The sequence below is a fragment of the Elephantulus edwardii genome, unplaced genomic scaffold (genome assembly GCF_000299155.1).
Source record: "Elephantulus edwardii isolate Elephantulus edwardi_28Jun2011 unplaced genomic scaffold, EleEdw1.0 scaffold00024, whole genome shotgun sequence".
Classification (NCBI taxonomy): Eukaryota; Metazoa; Chordata; class Mammalia; order Macroscelidea; family Macroscelididae; genus Elephantulus; species Elephantulus edwardii.
The window spans coordinates 1,989,238-2,015,164 of NW_006399774.1; the positions used below are offsets into that span (position 1 = coordinate 1,989,238).

At 44.7% G+C, this 25,927-nt stretch overlaps 1 protein-coding gene across 1 annotated transcript in view; it reads right to left on the bottom strand.

Moving 5' to 3' along the window:
- The window catches only part of RMND1 (required for meiotic nuclear division 1 homolog (S. cerevisiae)), a 53,956-nt gene that overhangs the window by 1,741 nt on the left and 26,288 nt on the right, over positions 1-25,927 (bottom strand). The window contains exons 5-9 of the mRNA XM_006882740.1: positions 23,261-23,361; positions 17,448-17,554; positions 16,203-16,267; positions 15,022-15,098; positions 9,367-9,487 (exon numbers count right to left, since the gene is read on the bottom strand). Coding sequence (XP_006882802.1) covers positions 9,367-9,487; positions 15,022-15,098; positions 16,203-16,267; positions 17,448-17,554; positions 23,261-23,361 — 471 coding nt within the window. The remainder of the gene's footprint in view (positions 1-9,366; positions 9,488-15,021; positions 15,099-16,202; positions 16,268-17,447; positions 17,555-23,260; positions 23,362-25,927) is intronic.

The following is a 25,927-nucleotide window of genomic DNA, read 5'->3' on the forward strand; positions in this document are numbered from 1 at the left end:
ACATTGAGGACCTGTCTATGTCAGGATGATCAACACACCAGAAGCCAGGAGCACCCGCAGAAAGAAGTGAGTGGTTGGGACGCAAATCTCAGCTCCCTGCTCACAGGCAGAAGAGAAATTTCCTCCAGCCCAGCTCCCTTTAAGCCAGTCAACTCAGTGCGGGGAGTTGTATACCAACTTTAATTGTACTAGTGTTAATTACTGTTTCTGATAATCACTATAAAAATTTCCCTTTAAAGTCACCTGTGTCATGTGTCACAACAGCACTAGCAAATGGAGACACCATGCATATAGCCAATCCCTTCATCACAGGGATGGGCAGAAGCGTGGGCATGTGCCCCAAGCTGTGTCCACTGGAGTTGCTGACTCAAAGGGCGGGGTGCCGAGAAGCCTTTCACACCCTTAAGTGACAGGGTGGGATGGAAGCTTGACACCCGCCTCCTCCCTCCACACAGAAGGAAAGAATGAGGCCGGAGTCAGATGGTAAAGAGCTAGTTGTGTGACTGGGTGTGTGTGAGAGAGACAGTCCCCAGGCCCGTTCCACCTGGTTGTCTAAGAGTCAGATGCTGAAGGTCTCTAGTCCTGTGACTCTGTTTGTGTGTGTGCCCCTGTGCCCATTCCCCCTGGCGCTCCGTCCTGGAGTCCTGACAGGTGCAGGCCTCACGCTGACTCGGCTGTGGAATCATGAGCTGCAGTATGACAGGCATGCGGAAGAGGCCGCAGAGAAAGCAGCCAAGGCTCGGGTGGGGACGTGTATCAGGCTTTAGTTACTGCTGGGATGAAAGGGGGCTGTGCGAACACGGGAGAGCAGAGAGCACTCCACGGGGACACGGGAAATCAGGAAGTAGGTCTGATTGGTAAACTCAGGCCAAGTGGTGAGAGAAACCTCATTCCAGCTGGGGTGGCCGTGGAGTGGACTTCAGAAGCTGTTCCTGTCTTAATCCCTGGGACACTGACTATGCTGTAAGTGATAAAGGAGAATTTAAGTAAGATAAGCCTAGATTCTTTGGGTGGTCTTTAAAAGTGGAGCAGGAGGCAGAAAGGGAAGCAGAGCAATGCATTGTGGGTCCCACCCACCTGTGCCACATGGGAGAACTGGGCAGGAGCCCAGAATGTGGCCACCTCTGGAGGATGGAAGAGAAGAAAACAGACCCCACCCCAAGCCTTCAAAGGGAACGAAGCCTGTAGATACTCTGCTACCATGAGGTCCATGTGAGCCTTCCAGCCTGTAGGTGAAGGTAATTTATCCCAATAGAAAGCGAGTATTACAAAGACTGGGGAAAAAATATTTGGTAATGACATGTCTGATAAGGGACTGATACTCAGAATTTATAGAATACTCAAATGTCACAGCAAGATAAAGGTAAACAACCCAATTACAAAATGGGCACAGGATATGTACAAAGAAAACATTCAGATGGTAAACAAATGCATGAAGAAATGTTCAAATCCCTAACTCAAAGAGAGATGCAAATCAAAACAACTATGAGATATGCTCTCAGCCCAGGAAGAATGGCAAAATTCAACAGAGCAGTAAACAACAAATGCTGGTGAGATTGTGGAGAAACTGGACCCCTTATTCACTGGGTGGGAGTGTAAAATGTTGCAACCACTATAGAAGGTAGTATGGCACTTTCTCAAAAAGTTGGAAATAGAAAATACCATTTGACCCAGTAATTCCGCTAGGAATAATACCCTAAAGAAACCACAACTGCCACCCAAACAGATAAATGTACACCCATGTTAACTGCAGCTTTGTTCACAATAGCAAAGAGTTGGAAACAACCCAAGTGCCCATCCATAAACAGGTTTTGGTATATTCACACAATATAATGCTGCATTAAAAACAAGGAACTCACGAATTATACAAAATGGGTGACTGTGGATGACATTAGGCTGAGTGAAATATCTCAGTTATAAAAAGACAAATATTGCATAATGCCACTGTTATAAAACAGAACTGATACAGGGGTTGGGAGAAAACCAACAGAAGAGGGGATAAATAATGTACACAGCATTGAAACAGATGAGGGAGAGAACGATATAAAAGGAACATAAGATTAGGTATTATTGGCATGACAAGAGTCCAGAGTAAGAGCTGCATAATAAAGTGGTTGGGTGGAGGGAATGGTGGGGGAGGTCTGTATAATAATGAAAGAACTTTTTTCCCAAAGAAAAAAGTAAACTGGGGTGGGGGGTGGGGAGCAGAGGAAAATGTTCAACAATGAATGAACGGAAATCCAAGTTCTTTATATACTTTCATTAAAATATTAAAAACTAACTATCAAACTGATAACATCAAGTTATCAAGAAAGGGATTATGTTGTCAAAATACACCCATGTTTATCGCAGCTTTGTTCACAACAGCAAAGAGCTGGAAACAACCTAAGTGCCCATCAACAAAGGAATGGATAGAGAAGCTCTGGTATATTTACACAATGGGATACTATGCTGCATTGAAAAACAAGGAACTCATGAAATATTATACAAAATGGATGACCCTGGAGGACATTACGCTGAGTGAAATATCTCGGTTACAAAGGGACAAATACTGCACGGTGCCACTGTTGTAAAACAGGACTGACATCAGGGTTGGGGTGAGACTGAGAAAGAGTGGATAAGTTATGTATACTGCATTGGAACAGATGAGGGAGAGAACAGTTTAAAAGCGATATATGATTGGGTATTATGGTCATGACAAGAGTCCAGAATGAAGGCTGCCTAATAGAGTGTACTCGGGGGTGGGGGTGAGTGCATAACAATGAAAGAATTTTTCTTTTACTTTTCAAAGATAAGAGCAGACGAGGGTAGGGGTGGGCAGGGAAAAAAATGCAATAATGTATGAATGAATATCCAAAGTCTCTAAAAATGCATTAAAATGAATAAAAAATGCATTGATAATTACAAAAACATAAGGTGTAAAACAAATGTTAAAACTATTCCTTATAAATGTTAAAAAAATAGCTAGTTAAAAATCTTATTTTCTAAAAAAAGTGAACATTCTGGGTTTCATCTTTATTCTCAGGTAGTAAGGACGACTTTGCACAGAATTCAAACACTTGTTTAATATTTACCATGTCGGGGACAGGAGTAGAATGGTGAGCAAATCAGACATGGCCCACCTGCCTTATGTGGATGACAGCCTTGCTTGTAGACATGGAAAACTTGGAGCACTTACTACAGATCAAAGACTCCAGCCTCCAGTATGGATTACCCCTCCGCATCAAGGAAACACATTCCTCACCACTGACATGACAGAAGGAAGAAAGGACCAGATGGTCATCGATTTAGTTTACTGGAATCCACAACCAGCTCCCATGGCAGCAGCAATCAAGAAGTCAGAAGCCGTGGGGCACTGGGCACACCTGCTGTCTGGGATTTCTTCAGAGTTCTCAAGAGCCACACTGGCGGTTTTCAGGAAATGCTTGCCAATGAATGAGACTGAAGAGAAAAACGCAAGGCAGCCTGACTGAGTGGATTTCAAGGCTAACGTACAAACAGAAAACCAACATGACTTTCAAGTCTCCAGGGAGGTCTATTCTGTCACTTAATCAAACAGGTGCTTCAAGGTGACAGTGAGTTGCATTTTGGAAGTTCAATCACTGATTGACTGCAATAATATTTACTAAACATGTAGTATATGTGAGGCAATTGACAGGAACTGAGAATAGAGCAAAGAAAGGGATCAGTTTCTGTTCTTGGGGAGTTTACACACTAATGCAATTCTAACTTAAATGACACATGTAAGGAGATGTGCTGTCAACCCAAAGGCAGATAGTTCGAATATACCTGCTGCTCCACCAGGGAAGAGATTGGCAATCTCCTCCCGTGTGATTTACAGCCTCTGGAAAGCCACCGAGGGCCAGCTAGGATGGATTCTGACTTGGAAGCACAGAAGAAGACATAAAAGCTGGAGAAGCTCTGGGTTTAGGGAAACTTAGAAATATCTAGAAGGCTGGGATGAAGGACGTTGAGCTGGTTCTGGAGAAATAACCACTGAAGTCAAAGAAAATCTGTGCTGGTGAGCAGGGACTGGCTAGACCAGAGAACATTCACCGGGGGGATGGTAAGAACTGGCCTCAAGGGGCATGAAGGACTGGCCTAAGGACCTTGAGCCCTGAGGCTCCCAGGACTTCTGCTCTGCAGGAATGTTTGCTCTTGCGACAGTTTATGTCCCTTAATACATGGAAGCTGCACTTCTGAAGCCCCCGCAGGTCTGTATTTTTTGGCTGTAAGAAATCAACAGTCATAAGGATGGTATCCATTCTGAATTCTGTGTGTCATTCCAGTGACTCATCAGACCCAGAGGGCAGGGGGCAGGGCAGGGAGTCAGAGGTGCAGATAGGGCGGGCGCAGCGCCATGGGGGCTCCTGAGCGATGGCCTGCGTCCTGCAGGGCTGGTGGGAAGCCAGCCCTGGATCGGTGGCTGCAAGTCAGAAGGTTGGGGTGTTGTGTAGATTCCCCCAACTGCCTCTGACAGTGTGAGGAATAATGGCCTCTCAGTTTCTGAGCTCTGAGCTCGCTCCCAGTCTCCAGGGTCTGAGAGAGTCAGTGCAAAGGTGGCAGCTGGTGATGAGGATGGAGAAGTGGGAATATGAGGTCTGGACCAAGGTCTACCTTCTGGGACTGGACTTGGGCGGGCTGCTCACTGTACAGAGGCAGCGGAGGGACTGGGTTACAGATGCAGATCCTGAAAACGGCCAGGATAGGATGGGAACAGACGGTGGCTCCTTGAGTAGGAGGATGAGGGGAGAGAAGGATCCACGACAGAACCTCAGAGCACTCTGGAGAGAAGATGGAGCGAGGGGCCCAGGCTTCTCGTCTCTAGGCATCTGTGTAGAGCTGTACAGAACCGAGTCTGTGCCCTCCTACTGGCCAAGAGAAATGCCCTGCTTTCTGATTGCATCTTTTTTTCTGACTACACTTCACCATATTTCATGCCTTCCTAAATGCCTCTATTTTCTCAAGACTTCCTTGTCTTAAAAGAAAAACGAGACCCAGGACCAGCTTTCTCCTGGCACTACCATTCCTCTTTCTCCGTTCTGCACCTCCTCCTAACGTAACGCTTGCACATGGCCGCCAAGTAGTTTTTCCTTTTCCTTAGGATCCCACATTGAGCACAGTAAGTGGGGCTGACATCCCTAACAGCTTCTAACCAACCTTCACAGCCGCTAGCCAGGCCTAATTCCTCTGAGATACTAAGAAGACACTGGGGAAAATGGCTTGGGACCTTCCGGGCTTGTTTCAGAACTCATGGATGATGTAATGCTGTGGTGATGTCTCACAGTGAGGCTGGGGAGGGACACGGAAGACCAGAAGTTGTAGCGACAGGATCCCTCAGCAGTGCGCACGGCCTGTGCTCAGCTGGTAACCGAAAGCTTGGTGCCTGGGATCCACCCAGAGGCTGCTGTTGCTGTTAGGTGCCACCACGTTGCTTCCAGCTCATCGCAGCCCTGGGAACAATTAGGAAATGCTGGCAGGTCCTGCACCGTGGTCACAGTCACTTCCATGTCTGAGGCCGCTCTTGGAGCTGCTGTGTCACCCAATCTCAGGGAGGGCCTTCCTTTTTTTTTTATTGACTCTCAACTTTGCCTGACATGATGTTCTCCAACGACTGGTTCATCCTGTTAACATGTCCCAAGCACATGAGCTTCTAAGGAGCACCCTGGGTCACTTCACCAACAAACAGCACAATCCAAAGGCATCAAAGCTTTCTCCGTCTTCCATCCTCACTGTTCACTTGGGGATCTACTTCCAAAACTTGAGCCACCGAAAACCCAGTGGAGCGAAGTTCTCGGTCACACCTGAGGCTGCCACAGGCAGGACCTGACTCAGCAGTTACTGGGTTTTGTTGCTGCTGTTACGGCGGATCGTGAATTCAATGAAATCTGAGGAATCTTCCATGAAATTTGTCAGATGTCAGAGGAATTGAGACAGCCACCGATTTCATCTGGGTTTTCAGAAAAATGATTTAAGCATTTAAGCTCTACTATAGAAATGAAGAGCAGCTCACATGCACGTGGCTGCAGACATCCAGGTACCTATCCACACGGCTGAGCCCCAGCTAGTGTGTCAGACCTTCCATGCACGCTTTAAGAGGAAAACATCTTTCTAAGCTGCGGTGTTTAAGGCTGGGAAGGGGGAAATCCAAGAGTGCAGCTCCAATTTCACAGCACTCCCACTATCTCGCTAACATGCTGCTGTTACTTTTAGCTATCTTGCCCCAGTTCTTAATAGTCTAGTAAAGATGTGGAAGACATGATTCGATTTATAAAGATAATTTAAAGGAGTCTTTAATTTCCACACTTGGGGGGGGGAAGAAGAAAAGGATTTTCAGGGCCTGCTGAATATTCCTAAAGTTACATTCAAGGTATGAAATGTAAACCAGACTTAGTTTTAGAATCTATAGTATAAACTGACATCTTCGTGGGAAAAATGACAACTGAATTTCTCAAGAAAAATATACCTTCTTTGAGAAAAAAAAATTTCCAAACATTTCTAAAGCATTGTTTAGAGCTTTTGGGTGGGATCTCATAACCATAAATCCTCCCCAAAAAATACACTCCAAAACCTAAAACTTTTCTAGACCTAGAAAGAAAGTCATTAAGTGTATATTTATCTAAGTATCTTAGTATATCTGAAGGAAAAAAAAGAACACAAAGTATAATATGGGCAACAATAGAAAATTTTCCTTCTCTTTTCATGATTTCTAAATTGATGGCTGAAGTGAAAATTATAACCTGTCTGATGCTGTTCCCTAAGTCTGCAGGGAGATAGGTGGGACAATTATATAATAACTGGGGGAAGTGTGAATTTAAATGTAAAGAGAAGGAAGGCTTCTGTGCTTTACTTACCCTCGTAAAATGCTGAATGAAAGCAGTGGACAATGATAAGTCACTATCACTTAATCACACATCTCTGCAAATAGCTACACTCATAAGACAGTATAGAGAAAACAGAATGCTCAACACATTCAAGCCAGCCACAGATCTGAGGCAGACCGTGGATGAATCTCATGGTGTGTGACGCTGTAGAATGATGATGGAAAGCCAAAATCAGAAGTCACACACTGTACAAGTTCTGTTTATGTAACATACTCAAAGGTGACAAAATTAGAGGCACAGAGAACAGATCATTCACTGCCAGGGGTCAGAGACGGTGTGGACAGGGGTCAACCTCACTACAAAGAGGTCACAGAAGAGAGGTCCCCAGGGTGATGAATAGTCCTGCATCTTGACTGTGTGGGCACACATGCCAATAATTGCCTGGTGACACTGATCAACCCCTGTGTTTCCACATGTGGTCTGCTGGTCAACCTCCACCAGCACCACCTCCACTGTTACCCTGATATAGATGCCTCTCTTCCTGATGGTGCTGCCTCGTTTCCAAATGCCACAGAGGCAGTTCTAATGAGATGCCAGGCTGCCCTCCACTCCCAACATGCTTTAGCATGAGGGCATCGCTTCTGCCCTTTCTGCCCTCTCCACATGGCGTCTCCTGACACCTGCAGCCGAGTGTCACTTGTCCTTTAATGCTTCCTTCTCCCTGGGCTCCTGTTACCAATCACTTAGTTCATTTGATAGGATGCTTTCACAAATGTCTTTTTTATTCTCATTCTCAGCATTAGCATTTAGAATCTCATCAACTCTTGCTTAAAACTTGACAAGTAGATCAACAATGTAGACTTCTCTTTTTACCACGAAAAAAAAAACCCAAAAATCTTGACAAGAACTATTTCCATGGACTACTTCATCTTTCAAACAAGGGCCTCCAAACAACATAAACAAGTCCAGTCATTGCCAAGGAAGCAAAACTAGGACAGCCTTCTACTGTTAAAATCTGGGTGACCTGCGATAGCCAGAATGGAAAAAACTGAGGGGTCAAAGTCCTGGAATGGGAGACCCTGAAGTGGCAGAATGAGCCCTCTGCAGAGCCTATCGTGTAAGAGAAACTCCTGCAGGACCTTGGAGAGGTGCACTTTCAAGCTGTACCCTCATCCGCCATCTTTGAGCCTGACACCACTGTCTTCAACTCAGCTGATCAAGAGATTTGGTTGTTATGCAATCCATATATTATCCTTGTTTCTTTTCTTTATCTTTTTCCCTTGTTTACTGTAGTCAACAGTCTTGGCACCAGCAGTCAGGAAATTAAAAGGCGCATTGCCATGGGAAAGTCTGCTGTTAGGGACCTCTCCAAAGTACTGAAGAGCAATGGTGTCTCTCTGGAGACTAAGGTACATCTGATACAGGCTATGGTCTTTGCAATCACTTGTTATGCATCAGAGAGTTGGACAATGACCAAGGAGGATAGAAGGAGAATTGATGCCTTTGAGATGTGGTGCTGGAGAAGAGTATTGAATGTACCATGGACTGCCAAGAAAACAAACAGATTCAACCTGGAGAGGGTTAAACCAGGCTGCTCCTTGGAGGCAAGGATTCTGAGGCTCCGTTTAACATACTTTGGACATGTTGTGAGGAGAGACCGCTCCTTAGAGAGGGACATCATGCTTGGGAGGGTGGAGGGACAGCGCAGGAGGGGAAGGCCCTCTATGAGGTGGATTGATTCAGTGATTGGGATAATTGGGATGGGAGTGTTGGAGACAGTGCAATTGGCACAGGACAGAGCGGAGTTTAGGGCTGTTGTACATAGGGTCACTATGAGTCGCAAGCGACTTGACGGCACATAACAACAAACAACAACAACTTTCCTAAAAATTTTTTTTTCTTGTATACTGGTTTGCTTACAAGGTTTGTATACATTGTTTTTCACACTGGATCTTTCCCATTTCCTTTACCCATCATATTGTGTAAACCTGTGATTTCCCCCTGCCCCTCCTCACCCCTCGGCTCCGACCCTCCCCCCTTGGATCCTCATACCCATTTTACTAGTTATCTTTCTACTTCCACAGTATTGATCTTATACCGTATTTGTCTTTATGGGACTGAGTTAGTTCATTTAGCATAATGTTCTCCAGTCCCTCCCAAGTTATGTAGTAAACTTTGAAATCTTGGTTTCTGTGTTCTGCATAGTATTCCATTGTTTTCTGAGGGTGAGATTCAATCTTAGTGGGTTCTGACCTGTACTTTACCCCATTCTGGTTCTTGTTCTGGACTATTCACATTTTAAGAACTGGGTCTGTTCCAGTATCACTTGGTCACCTATGACTAGACTGCACCAAACTAGTTTGAAGCCCTGTTTCAATGTCTTGCCAATCTTATTTATTCTGAAGAATGAATGTTTGGGGAATTTTTGACATGATAATTTGAAGCAGGTAAGCATATTTATTTAAGTTGGAGAGATTTACCTTCACAGTTATATACGTTATAGCTGACATGTGTCATCTCAGTAGAAGTCCAAAACACATACCTTCACTCTGCGAGCAATGCTGAGGAACTGACAGGTCTTATCGTAAAGTTCTTCCAGGTGTTCCCTGTCCCAGTAGAAATCAGGAGTGATCAGGAAGTCTGAACTCAGGTTTATACGATGTCTTTAAAAAAACAAAAAAAAAAAAGGACAAAGTTGTTTCTTAATTTTTTTTTTAACTTGAGCTAAAAAGCATTTATGCTGTATTTCATATCAACGTGGTACTTTAGAAAAACTCATTTTTTAAAATGCTGCTGGTAGGTGCTGTGGAGTCAGCTCCAAATGGCAGCAGGGCTGCACAGAACAGAATGAACCCTGATGAGACTCGGACCTTTAGGGTACTCCTGATGGGCATTCACGGGAGACCACTTATGAAACAATCTCAAAATTCTCAAGTCCATTCACTTCATGATTCCAACAGTGTTTACAAAGTAGCTTAAAAACCAAACCCCTCCCATTTTGTTTCCAAATTTAAATGTCTCCTTTTTCATTATTAATCACACCCACCCTTTGAGGGAACAGGTAATAGAACTGAATGACTTAAAAGCAAAAACAGGTAAAACCGGAGCAGTCCTATCCTCATCCTTCTCTTTTCCCCACTCCCTGTAACCACCCTTATTAGCGTCTTTCGTATTCTTCCAGTGTGTTTTTGCTGATGAGGACAGCACAGGAGAGGGCAGGTTTCAGAATGGCTTGTTCTTAGGGTCGCTATGAGCAGTACGCAACTCGAAGGCACCTAACAACAACCACAACAACAGTGTGTTCTTATGCAAATACTAGAGGGACACACACAAACCTTAATTTCTTTTTATACAATAGGTCTGTGCTTATTTTTAGAAAATTTAAGTTGCAAGAATAACACATGACTAGCCGCTCACTGTAGAAGACAAAATGCAGCAGAGGGTGATTCATAAAAACCGTGGCAAGTCCTCAGACATTACTGCTGTTGTGCACACAACCCAAAGACCTCACCTCCCCGGAGGATAAGGGCCTGCGATGAGTTTCATGTGTCCTTCTAGGAATTCTGTGCATTCATGTGAGTCTGTGTGCTCATGTGCACATCTGTGTGTAGACAGGCACATACATGCACACTTACACAGCAAGATACACAGAAACATTTCCTTTTATGTATGCAGAAGCACCCTGCCATGCCTAACTTGTGATTTAATGGTGCACCTGACATAACTTGCTATGTGTCTATTTGCAGATTACATTTCTTTTAATAACACAAACCCATTATTATTGCAAAAATACAAGAACCACAAGGTTAGAAAAGCTGGTCTTTATAAGAATTACTCAACAGCTGATGGATATTTAGTTCTAACCTCCTAGTTGTGAGAATTTAAGTTGCTAGATCCAGTCTGTTTATATCATGGAATGAAGAGAGAGGAATCCTTCCCCCCACCTCTTGGAGTTTGAGGTGTTAGTTTTTGGGAAAGAGAGACTGGGGGGTGGTTTAGTTTGTGCCTGCCCTGAGCTGGGAGGAAGGCACGGGTGCTCAAACACTGGACGAAGCATCTCAGGAGAAGGTGGAAAAGCACCTCTGTGATACATACTTGACTAGGAACTTGGGTGACTCACCCCTCACGAGGAGAGACCCACAGGGCAGGACAGGGCACCTCTCTGAGAAGAAGCCCTGACACCTGCCAGGCAGCCTTGGGAAGGCACAAGACTGCAGAGATTTGCCTGGACGATTCCTTAACTGCATTTCTCAAATCTACTGCCCAGCGCTTCCCATTTTACCATCTCTGGAAATGGGAGGCATCTGAAAATCGAGGGTGTCCTGGAGGTGGCAAGCGTGACTCACTCACCACCGTGGAGTCAGAAGTGACCCACAGCTGACCCTCCTCTGGGCTTTCAGAGTCTGTAAGGCGCAGGGGAGGAGACTGTCCTTTGCCCTGCAGAGTGGCTGATGGATTCAAACTGCATGCCTTTCGGCTGGCGGCAGTGACTTCATGGCTGCCCTGGTGGCGTATTGCTCTGCCAAGCCAAAAGCTCGCAGTCTAAATTCACCAACTGCTCTGAAGGACAATGATGGGCAATCGCCTCCCATGTAATTTACAGCCTCTGAAAACTTGCTGTAGGGTCTTCTCTGAGTCCCGACTGAGGTACGCAGCAACGATGGACTGAGATAGGTCCAGCCCTCACTGGTGAATGTGACCTTGTTTGGGACACAGAGTTTTCTTTGCAAATGTTATTCATGAAGTTAAACAATGATGTCTGGGCTCAGTACAGCAGAGCCTGATCTTAATCCCTCCTGAGTGATTTTTTTATAAAAGTGGGCAGGCAGGAAGCCATCCCTCACACAGAAAGGGAACAGCACTCGAGGATCCTACAGGCCCAACAATGCTCCAAATTGCCAAGGGGTGGCGGAGACTGAAGACGGCCAGGAATGATCTTCCCCGGCAGACCTCTGGTGCGCTGACCCAAATGGCTACCTTCCAAAGCAAAGGAAAAGGAAATTTCTGTTGTGCAAAGCCACCCACTTGGTAGTAATTTGTCAAGGCAGCCCTAGGAAATGAAGATGGTTGTCTCAGACTTTACCATCTTATATCCATTATGAGTTCCTTGTTACGTCTGCCCAAGAGAGGATATGATCAAGTCCACATCCAAGAAAGACTGAAGGAGTGACCTCCGTAACACATACATTCTCTGATAAAAAACCACCGTGACCTAGTGTGACCAGCACCACTGTTCCTTTCTCATGGTACCAGTGTCTCAGGGTCAATGACATGTGCTATATAACAACACTGGAATAACTGGCATTTGATCATTCCCACATTCTGTTGGATCACCTTCCTTGGGAATGAGAATCCTTACTTGTTATTATTCCCAAGGAAGGTGATCCACAGAATGCAGAAATTGTAGGACAATATTATTGATATCATATCATATGTAAGCAAAATACTGCTAAAAATCATTCAAACAAAAACAGCCAGAACAGTACATAGAGAACTGCCAGAAATTCAAGCCAGGTTAGAGAAGAGGGGTCACTGCTGATGCCAGACGGATCCTGGCTGAAAACAGAGAATGCCAGAAGAATGTCTATTTGTGCATTATTGACTATGAAAAGGCATTCAGCTGTGTGGATTATAACAACTATGGCTAACATAGAGAAGAGTGGGAATCCCAGAACCCTTGTGTTCATTTGTGAAACCTACACCTAGACCAAGAGGCTGTTGTTTGAACAGAGCAAGGAAACACTACATAGTTTACAATCAGAAAAGGTGTGTGTCAGGGCTGAATCCTCTCTCCATATGTGTTCAATCTGTAAACTGAGCAAATCAGTTGAGAAGCTGGACTCAGTGAAGAACTTGGCATCAGAATTGGGAAAAGACTCATCAACAACCTATGATATGCAGATGACACAACCTTGCTTGCTGAAAGCAAGGAGGACTTGAAGAACTTGCTGCAGAAGATCATCGACTGCAGCCTTCAATATGGATTACACCTTAAAATCAAGAAAACAAAAATCTTCAACACTGGGCCAAAAGGCAGTACAAAGAAGATGGAGAAAAGACTGAAATTATCAACCATTTCCTCTTGCTTGGATCCACAATCAATACCCTTGGTACCAACAATCAGATTAGATGTACTGCACTGGGAAATTCTGCTGTCAGGGACCTCTCCAAATTACTGCAAAGCAATGATGTCTGTTTGAAGACTCAGGTGTGCCCAATCCAAGTCATGCTCTTTTCAGTCTCATGCTACGCATCAGAGAGCTGGACAATGAATAAGGATGACAGAAGAATTGATGCCTTTGAGCTGTGGTGCTGGGAGTACTGAGTATCCCATGGATGGCCAGAAGAACAAACAGGTCTGTCTCGGAGAAGGTGCAGCCAGAGTGCTCCTTGGCAGCAAGAACGGCAGAACTTCATCTCATGTGCTTCGGGCACGTTGCTAGGAGAGGGTTTTCCTTGGAAAGTGACATCAGGCTTGGAAAGATACAGGGTCAGAGAAAGAGGGGAAGACCCTCAATGAAATGGATTAACACACAGTGACTACAGCAACAGGCTTAAGTATGTCAGAGATGATGAGGATGGCACAGGACAGAACAGGGCTCAGACCTGTTATTCCACAGAGTTGCTGAGTCATACTTGACTCAATGGCACCTAACAAGAACATTATGACACAGAGATCTGTTTTCACTGAGAATTCCCACCAAGTTCTAGAACACATCTTCCTAATATAAAAGGACACCCGCTGTGCTTCCTGACGGGGGTTATATGTGGACTAATTATGTGAGATAGAGTCTCACACAGTTGACACAGTATCCGGAGGGGCTAGTCCTTGCAGAAGGACACTGTGCATGGTAGAAGGTAGAGGGTCGGCAAAGGAGAAGGCCCTCACTGAGATGGACTGGCACAAGGTCTTCAACAGTGAGGCTACACACCACTGTGCCCGTGAGGATGGCAGGTCTGGACAACAGGTTTAGTCCTGTCATGCACACAGGGTCACGAGGAGCCCATCTTGAAGGAGATGGGCTGACACAGTCATGGCAACAATCGGCCCAAGCACACGGGAGATCACAAGGATGGCGCTGGACACGGCAAGGCTCATTCATGCCTTCGCTCACAGGCTCACCATGAGTCGACTACAGCTGACTCGATGGCGCCTAACAACAACCACAGGAGCCAGAAACAACGTGGCAGCACCTGACAGCACTTCTGAAGCAGCAGCAACACCACCACCACCACCAACACAGCACTCAAGCAGATGGACTGGCTCAAGTGTGTCAGAGATGATGAGGACGGCACAGGCTAGGACAGGGTTCAGATCGATTTTCCATTGGGTCGTGTGAGTCCTCCTTGACTCGACAGCATTTAACACCAGCAATGTAGCACAGGGAGTTCTGGTGGCCTAGCAGTAAGATGCTGAGCTGCAATCTCAAAGGCATATGGTTTGAATCCACCAGCTGCTTTGCGGGAGAAGGATGGACAATCTCCTCCCCTGTGATCTCTGAAAATTCACGGGAGGTCTGGTAGCAATAAAGCACAACTACGCAGACGTCCCTTGATGGTGAGAGCACCAGTGGTCTGCCGCAGTTTGCCTACCACACTGTGAATCGCCGCTACCGGGAGTTCCTGAATCTGCAGACCCGGCTAGAAGAGAAACCAGATCTGCGAAAGTTCATCAAAAATGTGAAAGGTCCTAAAAAGCTCTTTCCAGATCTTCCCTTTGGGAATATGGATAGTGACAGAGTAGAAGCCCGTAAGAGCCTTCTGGAATCATTCCTAAAGCAACTATGTGCCATTCCTGAAATTGCCAACAGTGAGGAGATGCAGGAGTTCTTAGCTCTCAACACTGATGCTCGTATTGCCTTTGTCAAGAAACCATTCATGGTCTCCAGGATAGACAAGTTGGGTCTGTTGTGATGTTACCTGATTCATCTCTTATTCGGATTATTTGCGACTTCTCTCTCTTTTCTTTTGTGAGTTTTTTTTTTCTATAATTATATTTTATTAATTTTCATAAACATTTACAGAGAAAAAAAAAAAGCACAACTACGCCTAAGGCAAGAGCTCTGTCTGCTTACAGCCCCAATAAGAAAGCAGCTGCTGATCTCAACCAGCGGCAAATGTTTGCTCCTAACGGGAGAGTGACAGCCATTGTTTCCTTGAGACCACTACATATTTTCTTTTCAGAGAAAATTTTCACCTTAAGGCAAAGAGTTCACCCAATTTCTGCATAACTTCTTTATGAGATAGCTTCACTTTTTTCCCAGCTTTTAAAGCCTATTTAAAAGAAAAGAAAATTTTTAAGAGAAGACAGTATTTACAATAAGTAAAAGAACCATAAAGCAAATTCTGTGATAATATAATTTTAATTCCATATAAGTACTAGCTCCCGGATGGTCTCCCAACCTGATGTGCTGTCTTAACCTGATGTGCAATTAAAAAAATCTACTAGGTATTTCACGTTCCTTTTTCCCATTTCCCTTCTCACAAGCATTTCTAATGACATATATTCCTAATCTGCTATCAGAAAAGCATTTTTCTCCAATATGATTATAAATATTTTTTCACAGTACAAAGTGCAATTCAGATTATTTCCAAGGAATTTTGAAATTTTAATATAACTTCATGTATATTTTCTCTGCCATTATTTTTCTTTCCCCTCACACTGTGGTAAAACACTTTTTAAAATAAAAACACAGGGTCAGGGGCCCTTTAGAGTAGTGAGAGAAGATCTTCACCCTGAAACCCACAGCGTCCCTTTTCAGCAGGAAGTAGCTAAGAGAATACGCTGTCCCCTTTTCCTTATGACTCAGGGTGAAGTCTCTCTCAGGGAGGAGTGATAGGGAATGGCAAAGGATACACTGACAAAGAAGATTAATCAGAACTGGCTTTGACAAGCACTGTGGCATTTGGACAAGAACAAACTGGGAGGAGGGTAGAGAGAATAGTGCAACAATGAATGAGTGGAAGCCCAAAATCTCTGTAAATGTTTATGAAAATTAATAAAATATAATTATAGAAATAAAAAAAAAAATAAAAAAAAATAAAAACACAGGGTCATTATCTCAGAAAGAAGATATATCGAGTGTCTTCCTTTAAGTACACTAAATGCACTATTCAGTCAGAAAAAAAAAACACAGATTCCAATTTCTATTAGTAAAGAAATATGTTTTCTTATTCTACTGTTTTTCCTTAGCTTCTGACATCGAAAACAGTGTATTTAACATGTAACAAGGGATTAAGTTTTTTAAAATTTAGTGGCATTTTCCTCATATTTACCATTATGTTCTTGTACTCCTATGTTGTTACACTATATTGAAAACTATGTATTTTTCTCTAACTAGAAATGAATCAATAGCAAACAAAAATTTATATCATTACCTCTGGAATTGATTGAATAGAGTTAATAAATTTATCCAGGGATGCTTCCCAAATAGCCAGTTTCACTAGAGAAAAACAACAACAAACCAATGCTGATGATACTTTCACTTAATAATTTTTTTAAGCATAATACTCAATCATTTATTGCTTTTTTTCCCACTTAATAATTTTTATCACAGTCACATTTTAGTAAACGTACAATTGCACAGTACTTTTCAGCTGTTTTAACAGTAGTTCAAGAGACAAGTACTGAAGATTTAAAACTGAAATAGAACACTACTTATTATAAAGGACAGCACTAAACTAAGAAAAAACAGAGGAATGTGAACATTATTTCCAAATCATGCAGTGAGATCAAAGCTATGTTCTGATTTTCTAACCACACACCTCAGAAAACCAGAATGTGTAAGGTACATCCTGAAACCGTGGGTAGCTCTGTAGACAGAGCAGACATGATGAGGGGAGGCAGGGAATGTTCGATTCTGAAGCCCCCTGTGTGGTGTGGCCAGCCCGCAGCACCACTTGGCAGAGCTCAGGGGCACATCAGGTTTCCGCCAGAGAATCTGAGATTCCCCACCTGCAGTTTTACTTAGGTGCACCTGTAGGTTGGTTGGTTTGCAGAAAAAACCCAAATCAACTGTGACTTGGTCCCACTCCCACAAAACACAGAGTCTTGTTTTTCTATACACAGACCTTTGTTGTTACATGAAACTTGCCAGCAGGAAGGGGGAAATTCCAGTCTGCCTAGACTTTGGTCTAGGACCTTTGGAAGAAAGGTCTGGTGATTTATTTTAGAAAAATAAGAGAAGGATAGAAAAAGAGGAAGAAAAAGAGAACAGTCCTACAGAGGACAGTTCTGCTTGGCCACATACGGGGGCTGCCATAAGTCTGCATCAGTTTGATACCAACTGGACTTTGGTACCACTCTGGGCTTTCTCTGTGTGGTCTACAGACACATAGTAACAATAATCACACAGCCAGGTGAGGAGAGGAAAAGAAAGGAAATAATAATAATAATAATACTGCAAAGAGTATTTCTGGAGGAGCTAAGCTTTATCAGTTAAGAAGTAACTCCAACACAGTGAAGTAACTATTGATAACCAGTAACTCCAACACAGTGTATACTCTATTTGCTTTCTCCGGAACAAACATGCTGAGGTTTTGCTGAGTAGCTTCTGAAAATGTGCCAGAATCTTCATTAAATATTTAACGTACCTCAGGTGAAATAAAAATAGTGTAACTTACCTGAAAGGCAAAGCGCATTTGAGAAGGCAAATTTTTCTAGAATGGTATCATCTGAGTCTAGTTCCGAGTTTAACTTGATTTCTCCTCGGTGGAGCTTTGACTGCCCCCTGCAGAAGGGAAAACAAAGTCACTTCTGAATTTTAAAAGGCAATTCAACTTCTTCTTTTGAAGAAAGTCACCTTACAGTCTTTCTGGAAATCATTGCTGGCAATTTATATCACAAGTCTTATGAATGTTCGCCTATCTTCTGGTGCAAGTAATTCTTATTTCTAGAAATTTATCCTAAGGAAATAACCAAAGATGCAAAAGAACAAAGTGTAAAAAACTCCCTGTGGTCACACGTATTTCCACATAACACAATTTTAAAACGCATGCCCTATTAGGCTATGAGTTCCACCATATGGCGAGGCGGCTGTTGCTGCTAGGTGCCATCGAGTCAAGTATGACTCCCAGCGACCCTGTGAACAACAGACCTGAACCCTGTCCTGTCCTGTGTCGTCCTCACCGTCTCTGACACACATGAACCTACTGCTGCAGCTACCGAGTCAATCCACCTCTCTTTCACCGACCCTTCACCTTTCCAAGCAAGATGTCCCTTTCCAAGGAAAAATCTTTCCTAGCAATGTGCCCAAAGTATGTGAGACAAAATTTGATCATCTCTGCATCTATGGACCTCTCCGGCTATACTTTCTCCAAGACATATGTTTGCTCTTTTGGCAACCCATGGGGTGTTCAGTACGCTTCTCTACCACCACAGCTCAAAGGTATCAGTTCTTCTGTCATCACTATTCAATGTCCAGCTCTACTCATGATTGGACAGGACTATACTGTAGTAATGTGAAAGAGGTAAACAGCAGCTTTGGGGTGGGAACATGCAAATAAGGCATGTGATCTACTGAGGAGACTGGCCAGCTCTGTTACCCCACAAGGCTTAGATGAACAGGTTTAGGGACAGAAAACAGGACTCTCAATACCAGCAAGGAACGAGAAGCAGAAAGCATAGCCTGTGTCCTTTCGGGCTGGAGACTCCTGAGGGACACGGACTGGGGCCTGGACTCCTGAGAGGGATGGACTGGGGTCTGGGGCCTGGACTCCTGAGTGAGACAAACTAGGACCTGGACTACCAAGTGAGATGGACTGGTGCCTGGACTTTTAAGTGAGATGGACTGGAGCCTGGACTACTGAGCGACAAGGACTGGGGCCTGGACTACTGAGTGGGGATGAACTGGTGCCCAGACTCCTGAGGGACATGGACTGGTGCCTCGACTACTGAGAGAGATGGACCAGGGCGTGGACTAATGAGTGCGACGGACTGGGACCTGGACTCCTGAGCAGGACGGACTGCGGCCTGGACTGCTTAGCAGTATGGACTGGTGACTGGACTACTGAGCAACAAGGACTAGGACCTGGACTACTGAGAGACACGGACTGGAGCCTGGACTCTTGAGCGACACGGACTGGAGCCTGGACTCCTGAGCGAGACTGACTGGGACCTGGACTCTGAGCGATATGGACTGGAGCCTGGACTGCTGAGTGACAAGGACTAAGACCTGGACTACTGAGCGAGATGGACTGAGGCCCAGACTACTGTGCAACATGGACTGGGGCCTGGACTCCAGCAGCTGCAGAACTATGAGGACAGGTGCTGGAGACGCAGAGGCCCCGGAAGCAGAGTGGAGTTGGAACCACTGCCGCATGGAGCCAGAGCCGAGGCTTTAACCCTGGCCCACTGAAGGGCTGGGGGTGGGGTAGGGCGAAGGGATGCCGTCATTTGCAGGATTCAAAGGTTTTGTTAACACTGACCCAAAACCTCGAGGCTGAATGTCAGAGGCCAGGCAAGCACACCTAGAAGCTATCCTGACTGAGAAACTGCACTGTTTTACAACTTGAACTGTAGCAGAGAACTTCCAGAAGTCCAGGCTGGGTTTCGAAGGGGTCGTGGTACTAGGGATATTGTAGCTGATGTTAGATGGATCTTAGCTGAAAGCAGGGAATACCAGAGGAATATATATCTGTGTTTCATTGACTATGCAAAGGTGTTTGACTGTGTGGATCATAACAAACTGAGGCTGACTCTGAGAAGAATGGGAATCCCAGAACACTTGATTGTGCTAAGAAGAAACCTATACTTGGACCAAGGGGCAGTCGTCAGAACAGAGCAAGAAAACATTGCATGGTTCAAAATTGGGAAGGGCGTACGCCAGGGATGTGTCCTGTCTCCATACCTTTTCAACCTATATGCAGAACAGATTATCCGGGAGGCTGGGCTATATGAGGAGGAATGTGGGGTCAAGATCAGTGGAAGCTCTATCAACAATCTGTGATATGCAGATGATACAACCCTGCTTGCTGAAACTGAGGAGGACCTGAAGTGCTTGCTGCAGAGGGTCAAGGACTACAGCATCCAATATGGATTGAGGCTCAATGTCAAGAAGACAAAGATTCTCACCACTGGAACAACTGGCAGCATCAGGATGGATGGTGAAGAGATTGAGATTGTTCACAGCTTCAGTTTGCTTGGCTCCACAGTCAACACTCTCAGCACCAGTAGCCAGGAAATTAGAAGATGTATTTCCATGGGAAAGTCTGCTGTTAGGGACCTCTCCAAAGTACTGAAGAGCAATGGTGTCTCTTTGGAGACTAAGGTGTGTCTGATACAGGCCATGGCCTTTGCTATCACTTGTTATGCATCAGAGAGTTGGACAATGACTAAGGAGGATAGAAGGAGAACTGATGCCTTTGAGCTGTGGTGCTGGAGAAGAGTATTGAGAATACCATGGACTGCTAGGAGAACAAACAGATTCATCCTGGAAAGGGTCAAACTGGGCTGTTCCTTGGAGGCAAGGATTCTAAGGCTCCGTCTAACATACTTTGGACATGTTGCAAGGAGGGACAGGTCCTTGGAGAGGGACATCATGCTTGGTAGGGTGGAGGGGCAGCGCAGGAGGGAAAGGCCCTCTGTGAGGTGGATTGATTCAGTGACTGGGGTAATCGGGACGTGTGTATCGGAGATGGTGCGATTGGCACAGGACAGAGCAGCGTTTAGGGATGTTGTACATAGGGTCGCTATGATTTGCAAACGACTCGACGGCACATAACAACAACAACAACAACAACAACAACTCCCCCATTAAAGGGAGCTCTGGTGGCTGACTGAGCAAGCTGCACTGCCAATCTGACGGAGGCTGTTCGAAGCCACCAGCTGCTCTGAGTGAGAAAGACACCCAACCCCTCCTCCCATGTGATTTTCAGCCTCTGAAAACCTGCAGGACGGTCAGCTGTAAGTTGGTTCTGATTGTGAGTTCCATGTGGCCATGACAACAGATCAAGAGATGCACCAGGAGAGCAGCAAGCGCCTTAGGAGAGATAGATAGCTGGTGTCGAGATTGACAGGAGAAGTAGTGGGAATGTGCGGCCATGTCTGATCTCAGAGGAAACTATTTTGTACTGCAGATGATGATGATGTAAATTCCTCCCCTAGAGTTAGTCAGGCTACCATCCCATGCTTCCTGCAATGGTTTACAGTGTCCACAACAAAGGTGTATGTGGAGGACTTCAAATTATTTTTTTAAAATTCATTTTAATGAATGTTTACGGAGATTTTGGATTACAATACATTCATCACTGCATTTTTCTCCCTGCCCACCCCTCCCCTCAGTTTGCTCTTCTCTTTGAAAAGTAAAAGAAAAATTATTTCATTGGTATAGAATTCCCCCCTCCCCCCCCAGTACACTCCTCTATGTAACCTTCATTCTGGACTCTTGTCATAACCATAATACCCAATCATATATCACTTTCAAACAGTTCTCTCCCTCATCTGCTTCAATGCAGTATACATAATTTATCTAATAGGACTTTAAATTATTGAGGAGCAATGATATTAGTTTGAGGACTAAGGTGTGCCTAATTCAGCCCATGGTCTTTTCAGTTACTTGTGATGCATCTGAGAACTGGAACTATCAATAAGGATGACAGAAGAATTGATGCCTTTGAGTTGTGGTGTTTGGGAAGAGTCCTGAATATCCCATGGACTGCCAAAAGAAAAACCAGAGAATCTTAGAGAAGGTACACCCAGAGTGCTCCCTGGAGGCAAAGATGACAAAGCTTTGTCTCACATACTCTGGGCATGTTTCTAGGAGAAGCAATTCCTTAGAGAAGAACATCACGCTTGGAAAGGTGGAGAGTTGGTGAAGGAGAGGAAGACCCTCAACCAGATGGACTGACACAGTAACTGCAGCCGTGGGGTGATGTGTGTCAAGAGATTGTGAGGTTGGTGCAGGACAGGACAGGGTTCAGATCTGCTGTTTATAGGGTCACTATGGGTTGTACTTGACTTAATAGCACCTAACAACAAACAACAGTTTCCTTGTAACAAGAGAACTGACCCAGAGGGCAGACAGTCATGCAAAGGCAGATTCAGGTACCAGAGCAATACTGCTAATGGCCAAGAACTGCTGGGCCACTGGAAGTCTTAGGGGAGAGGGATCTTCCCTCAGAGCTTTCAGAGAGCACGGACCTGTATCTTAATTTTGAACTTGGAGCCTCCAGGACTATGAGAGAACGAATGTTCTGCTGTGACTTGGTTTGTGTTCCTGTCACAGCAGCCAACACAGCTAGGAAGCTAACGCAGCTACCACTGCAGAGCTGTCGTCATGCCCTGGCTAAGGTCTCTTCCAAATCATCCCAGGTCTCTGCTCTTCAATTCCTTTCCTAACCACCTACTTCCCCCTTAACATTCCACTAGGCAGGCGCTTCGGTGAGCAGAGACCTTTCCACCCAGTCAGGCGGCCTGCTCCTCTGCCCTCTGTGCTGAGACACGAGACAGGAAAGAGCTAACCCACTGCTGGCCTATACCCCCTACCCGAGAACAGTGCCACACGCTCTACGTGCACACACCCCGTCTCCAAGGGGTTCTGCGCTCCCCCTCGCACTAATTTTTTATATACAAAACTGAAAGAATGGGTTTAATGAACAGAAAACATGACCAGAATAATTGGTAAGTTCATTTTGACAAAGGCATACTATCTTCCTGACTTTGATTGCTCAGAGTTTTCACCACTTGGGTGTTGTTGTTTTGTTGTTTCTATGTGCCACTGAGTCGCTTGCAACTCACAGCAATCCTATGTACAAGAGCCCTAAATCCTACTCTATCCTGTGCCAACCTCACCGTCTCTGACACACCTACTCTCACTACCACAATCACAGAATCGATCCATCTCATTGAGGGTCTTCCTCTCTTGCGCCGTCCCTCCACTCTGCCAAACATGATGTCCCTCTCCAAGGACCAGTCCCTCCTTGCAACATGCCCAAAGCATGTCAGACAAAGCTTAGAATCCTTGACTCCAGGAAGCATCCTGGCTTTACCCTCTCTAGGATCTGTTTGTTCTCCTGGCAGCCCATGGTATATTTAACACCATTCTACAGCACCACAGCTCAAAGGCATCAATTCTCTTTCTATCATCCCTAGTCATTCAGGCGCACCTTAGTCTCCAGCCTGGCGTCGTTGCTTTTCAGTACTCTAGAGAGGTCCCTGACAGCTGACTTTCCCAACGCAATTCGTCTCTCGATTTTCTGGCTGCTGTTACCAAGAGTGTTCACTGTGGAGCCAAAAAAACTAAGACTGTTAACTGTGTTACTCGTACTTTTAATTGTAGGTAGCTGGAGACGTTAGAAAAACCATGTTGATCTAAGGGCAAGTATTAATTACTTATGCTTTATATTTGTACCAGTAACTGTTAGGACTAGTCTCCCGATTCATCCTTGGTCTCCTCTTCTGCTCCCCCCACCCCAGAGGGTCAGCACACAGCGCTCACTCGGTTTTCACGTAGCTGAGCTCCTCGTTCTCCCAGTGCACCAGGGCGACCTCGTACGGCTGGATCTCGTGCTTTTCTAGAACTTGCATCACGTGCTGCATCTGGAAGGAAAGGAACGTGTATGTGAAGAGCGTGTAGTAATGCTGACGATGCTCACATTACTTACTTATTGTGATTTTAGTGAAAGTGTACAGAAAGGATGGATTCCCATTCATCCACTCAAATACCTTTTCCATTTCAGGACCTTTCTTTTGTGCTTGGTTTTTAAGCAAAAAGAGCAAAAGCAAATTCGCTATAATACTAACTAGTTAGAATGACACTTTCACTTGTTTTTAAATGTGAGAAACATAGCTGATGCGAACGATCCTAACAAGGATCTGTATTTCACAAGCCAAAGAAAAACCACTCATAACAGTTCTAATCCTTAAGTCTTTCTTTTCTTTCTTGATGTGAAAGTGACATACTTGTAAAAACATCAACATACCCTAAGTCATTGCCACTGAGTCCATTCCAAGTGACAGTGACCCCTCCAGGACAGGGAAGAACTGCGTTACAGGGACCCGAGGTGGAAATCTTTCAGGAAATGGGCTGCCAAGTCTTTCTAACACAGAACAAACGAATGGGTGAGGGTTCGAATCAGAACTGCTAAGTACTTAACCACTGAGCTACCAGAGCTCATTTTAAACAACACACAGGTACAGGAAGTAAAGCTCTGTGTCTGCTCTTCTGAAGACCTAATTCCCCGAGGAAATATATATTTATTCCAGTGACTGACCCTTACGAGTACACCTTTATGGCCTTATGGGAACATTTCTTTAGGATCTGGTAGAAGATCTGTAGATACCTACTACCTATGTTGTTGTAAGGTGTCGTCAAGTCGCCTGTGACCATGTACAGTAGCTCCGACACCTGCTCTGTCCTGAGCCAGTCTCACTGACTCGGACACCCCCACCCCCATAAACTTGATAAATGTTGTTAAATCACTGTCCCAAAAGTTTCTGCAGTTTAAGAATCCAAACACCATTTATAAATAAATGTACTTTTAAACAATTGGTATCACCAGTTTTAAAAATCCTTGTTACTTCAGTCAATTTGTATTTTTTCTAATTAGTAAAGTTGAATGAAATTTTCTGTATTACTAGGGTTCCCCCCTATTTTATAATATTCTTCATCTGATTAAGAATTTGTCTTCCCTGTATACCCTGGACATCATGCTGGGCAGAGTGGAGGGACAGCGCAGGAGGGGGAGACCCTCTATGAGGTGGATTGATTCAGTGACTGGGGTAATCGGGATGGGTGTGTCAGAGGCAATGAGATTGGCACAGGATAGAACACGATTTAGGGCTGTTGTACATAGGGTCGCTATGAGTCGCAAACGACTCGACAGCACATAACAACAACAACAACATGTATTTTACAAGGTTACAAAATGACTCTCATATTAAAATTACCCCAAAAGTAATTTCAGAGGAAAAACCAAGTTTTGGACAAGCAGCTTTCAAAGAAATCTGGATTAAAACAATTTCTTTCTTTAACACGTTGCCACAAATGACGGTAACACATTAAAAAAATGTGTTTCTAAGCATGGCCGTCAATTAAAAAAGTGAGCAGCAACGTGTTAACTACATATACAGATTAATAATTCCATCATGGCTGTTAGTTTGGTGGGACTGCTTTGCTTCAAGTCAGTACATTTTTTGCTGGGAAGGTCGGATATTGTTCAGAATGGAAGTAGTATTTTGCAACCAAAGTGCAGGAGGTGCTTTCTGGACGACTGTCCTTCCAGGGCCCATAGCTGCAGCCTGGTAATAACTCTTTGCCAACCATATTAAGTGCAATGCTGAATTAAAAATCAGTGCTGGGTGCGTGGTTCAAATCCACCAGATGCTCTGCTGGAGAAGGAGGGACAATCTCCTCCTGTACCAGTCAGATGGTATACACACACACACACACACACACACACACACAATAAAAATTTTAAAAAAAACCAAACACCGAACAACGCACAAAACACCACCACTACCACCACCAATAAAAAGAATAAAAATTAAAAAAAAACACACACACAACAAAAACCAACTAACAAAAACCAGTGCGGGGGGTGGGCAATATGGTCTTTTCCACTGCAAAGTTAAGGGATGACATAGCGCAACCACTCCATGTTAACAGCCAAAATAACAGACTTAGGAAAGACTAGAGTTTAAGAGACAACAAATAGAATGGTGGAAATTGCTGGGCACGTTGGAAGGAATTGGAGGGTATGCACAGCTATCCCTACATACCAGGATAGCCAGGTTCCTGGCGATAGAGATGGAGCGACTTCAATAGTGCAGGAACAACAGTACCGGAAAAAGACTCACTGAACTCCAGTCGGCCAAATGGAAACCCTGACAGGCATGAGGACAGCACAGTTGGGAAGAGGGAGGTGGTGCATCTGAGGAATGTGGGTGCATGACCACTGGTGAGCTATTAGGTTTTAGCTGAAGTACCACAAGTTATCTACTTTTTTTCCTTTGGCTCCAAGTTTCAAAGTATTGCTGGGGTCTGGAGGTCTGCCTGGAGCCACTCTGAGCTTCTTGGTTTCAATGACGGTCTCTGCGATCATGGCCGCTGGGCTGCCTCCAGATACGGCAGAGCTTCCAAACGCTCCAAACCCAGGGCGGGGCC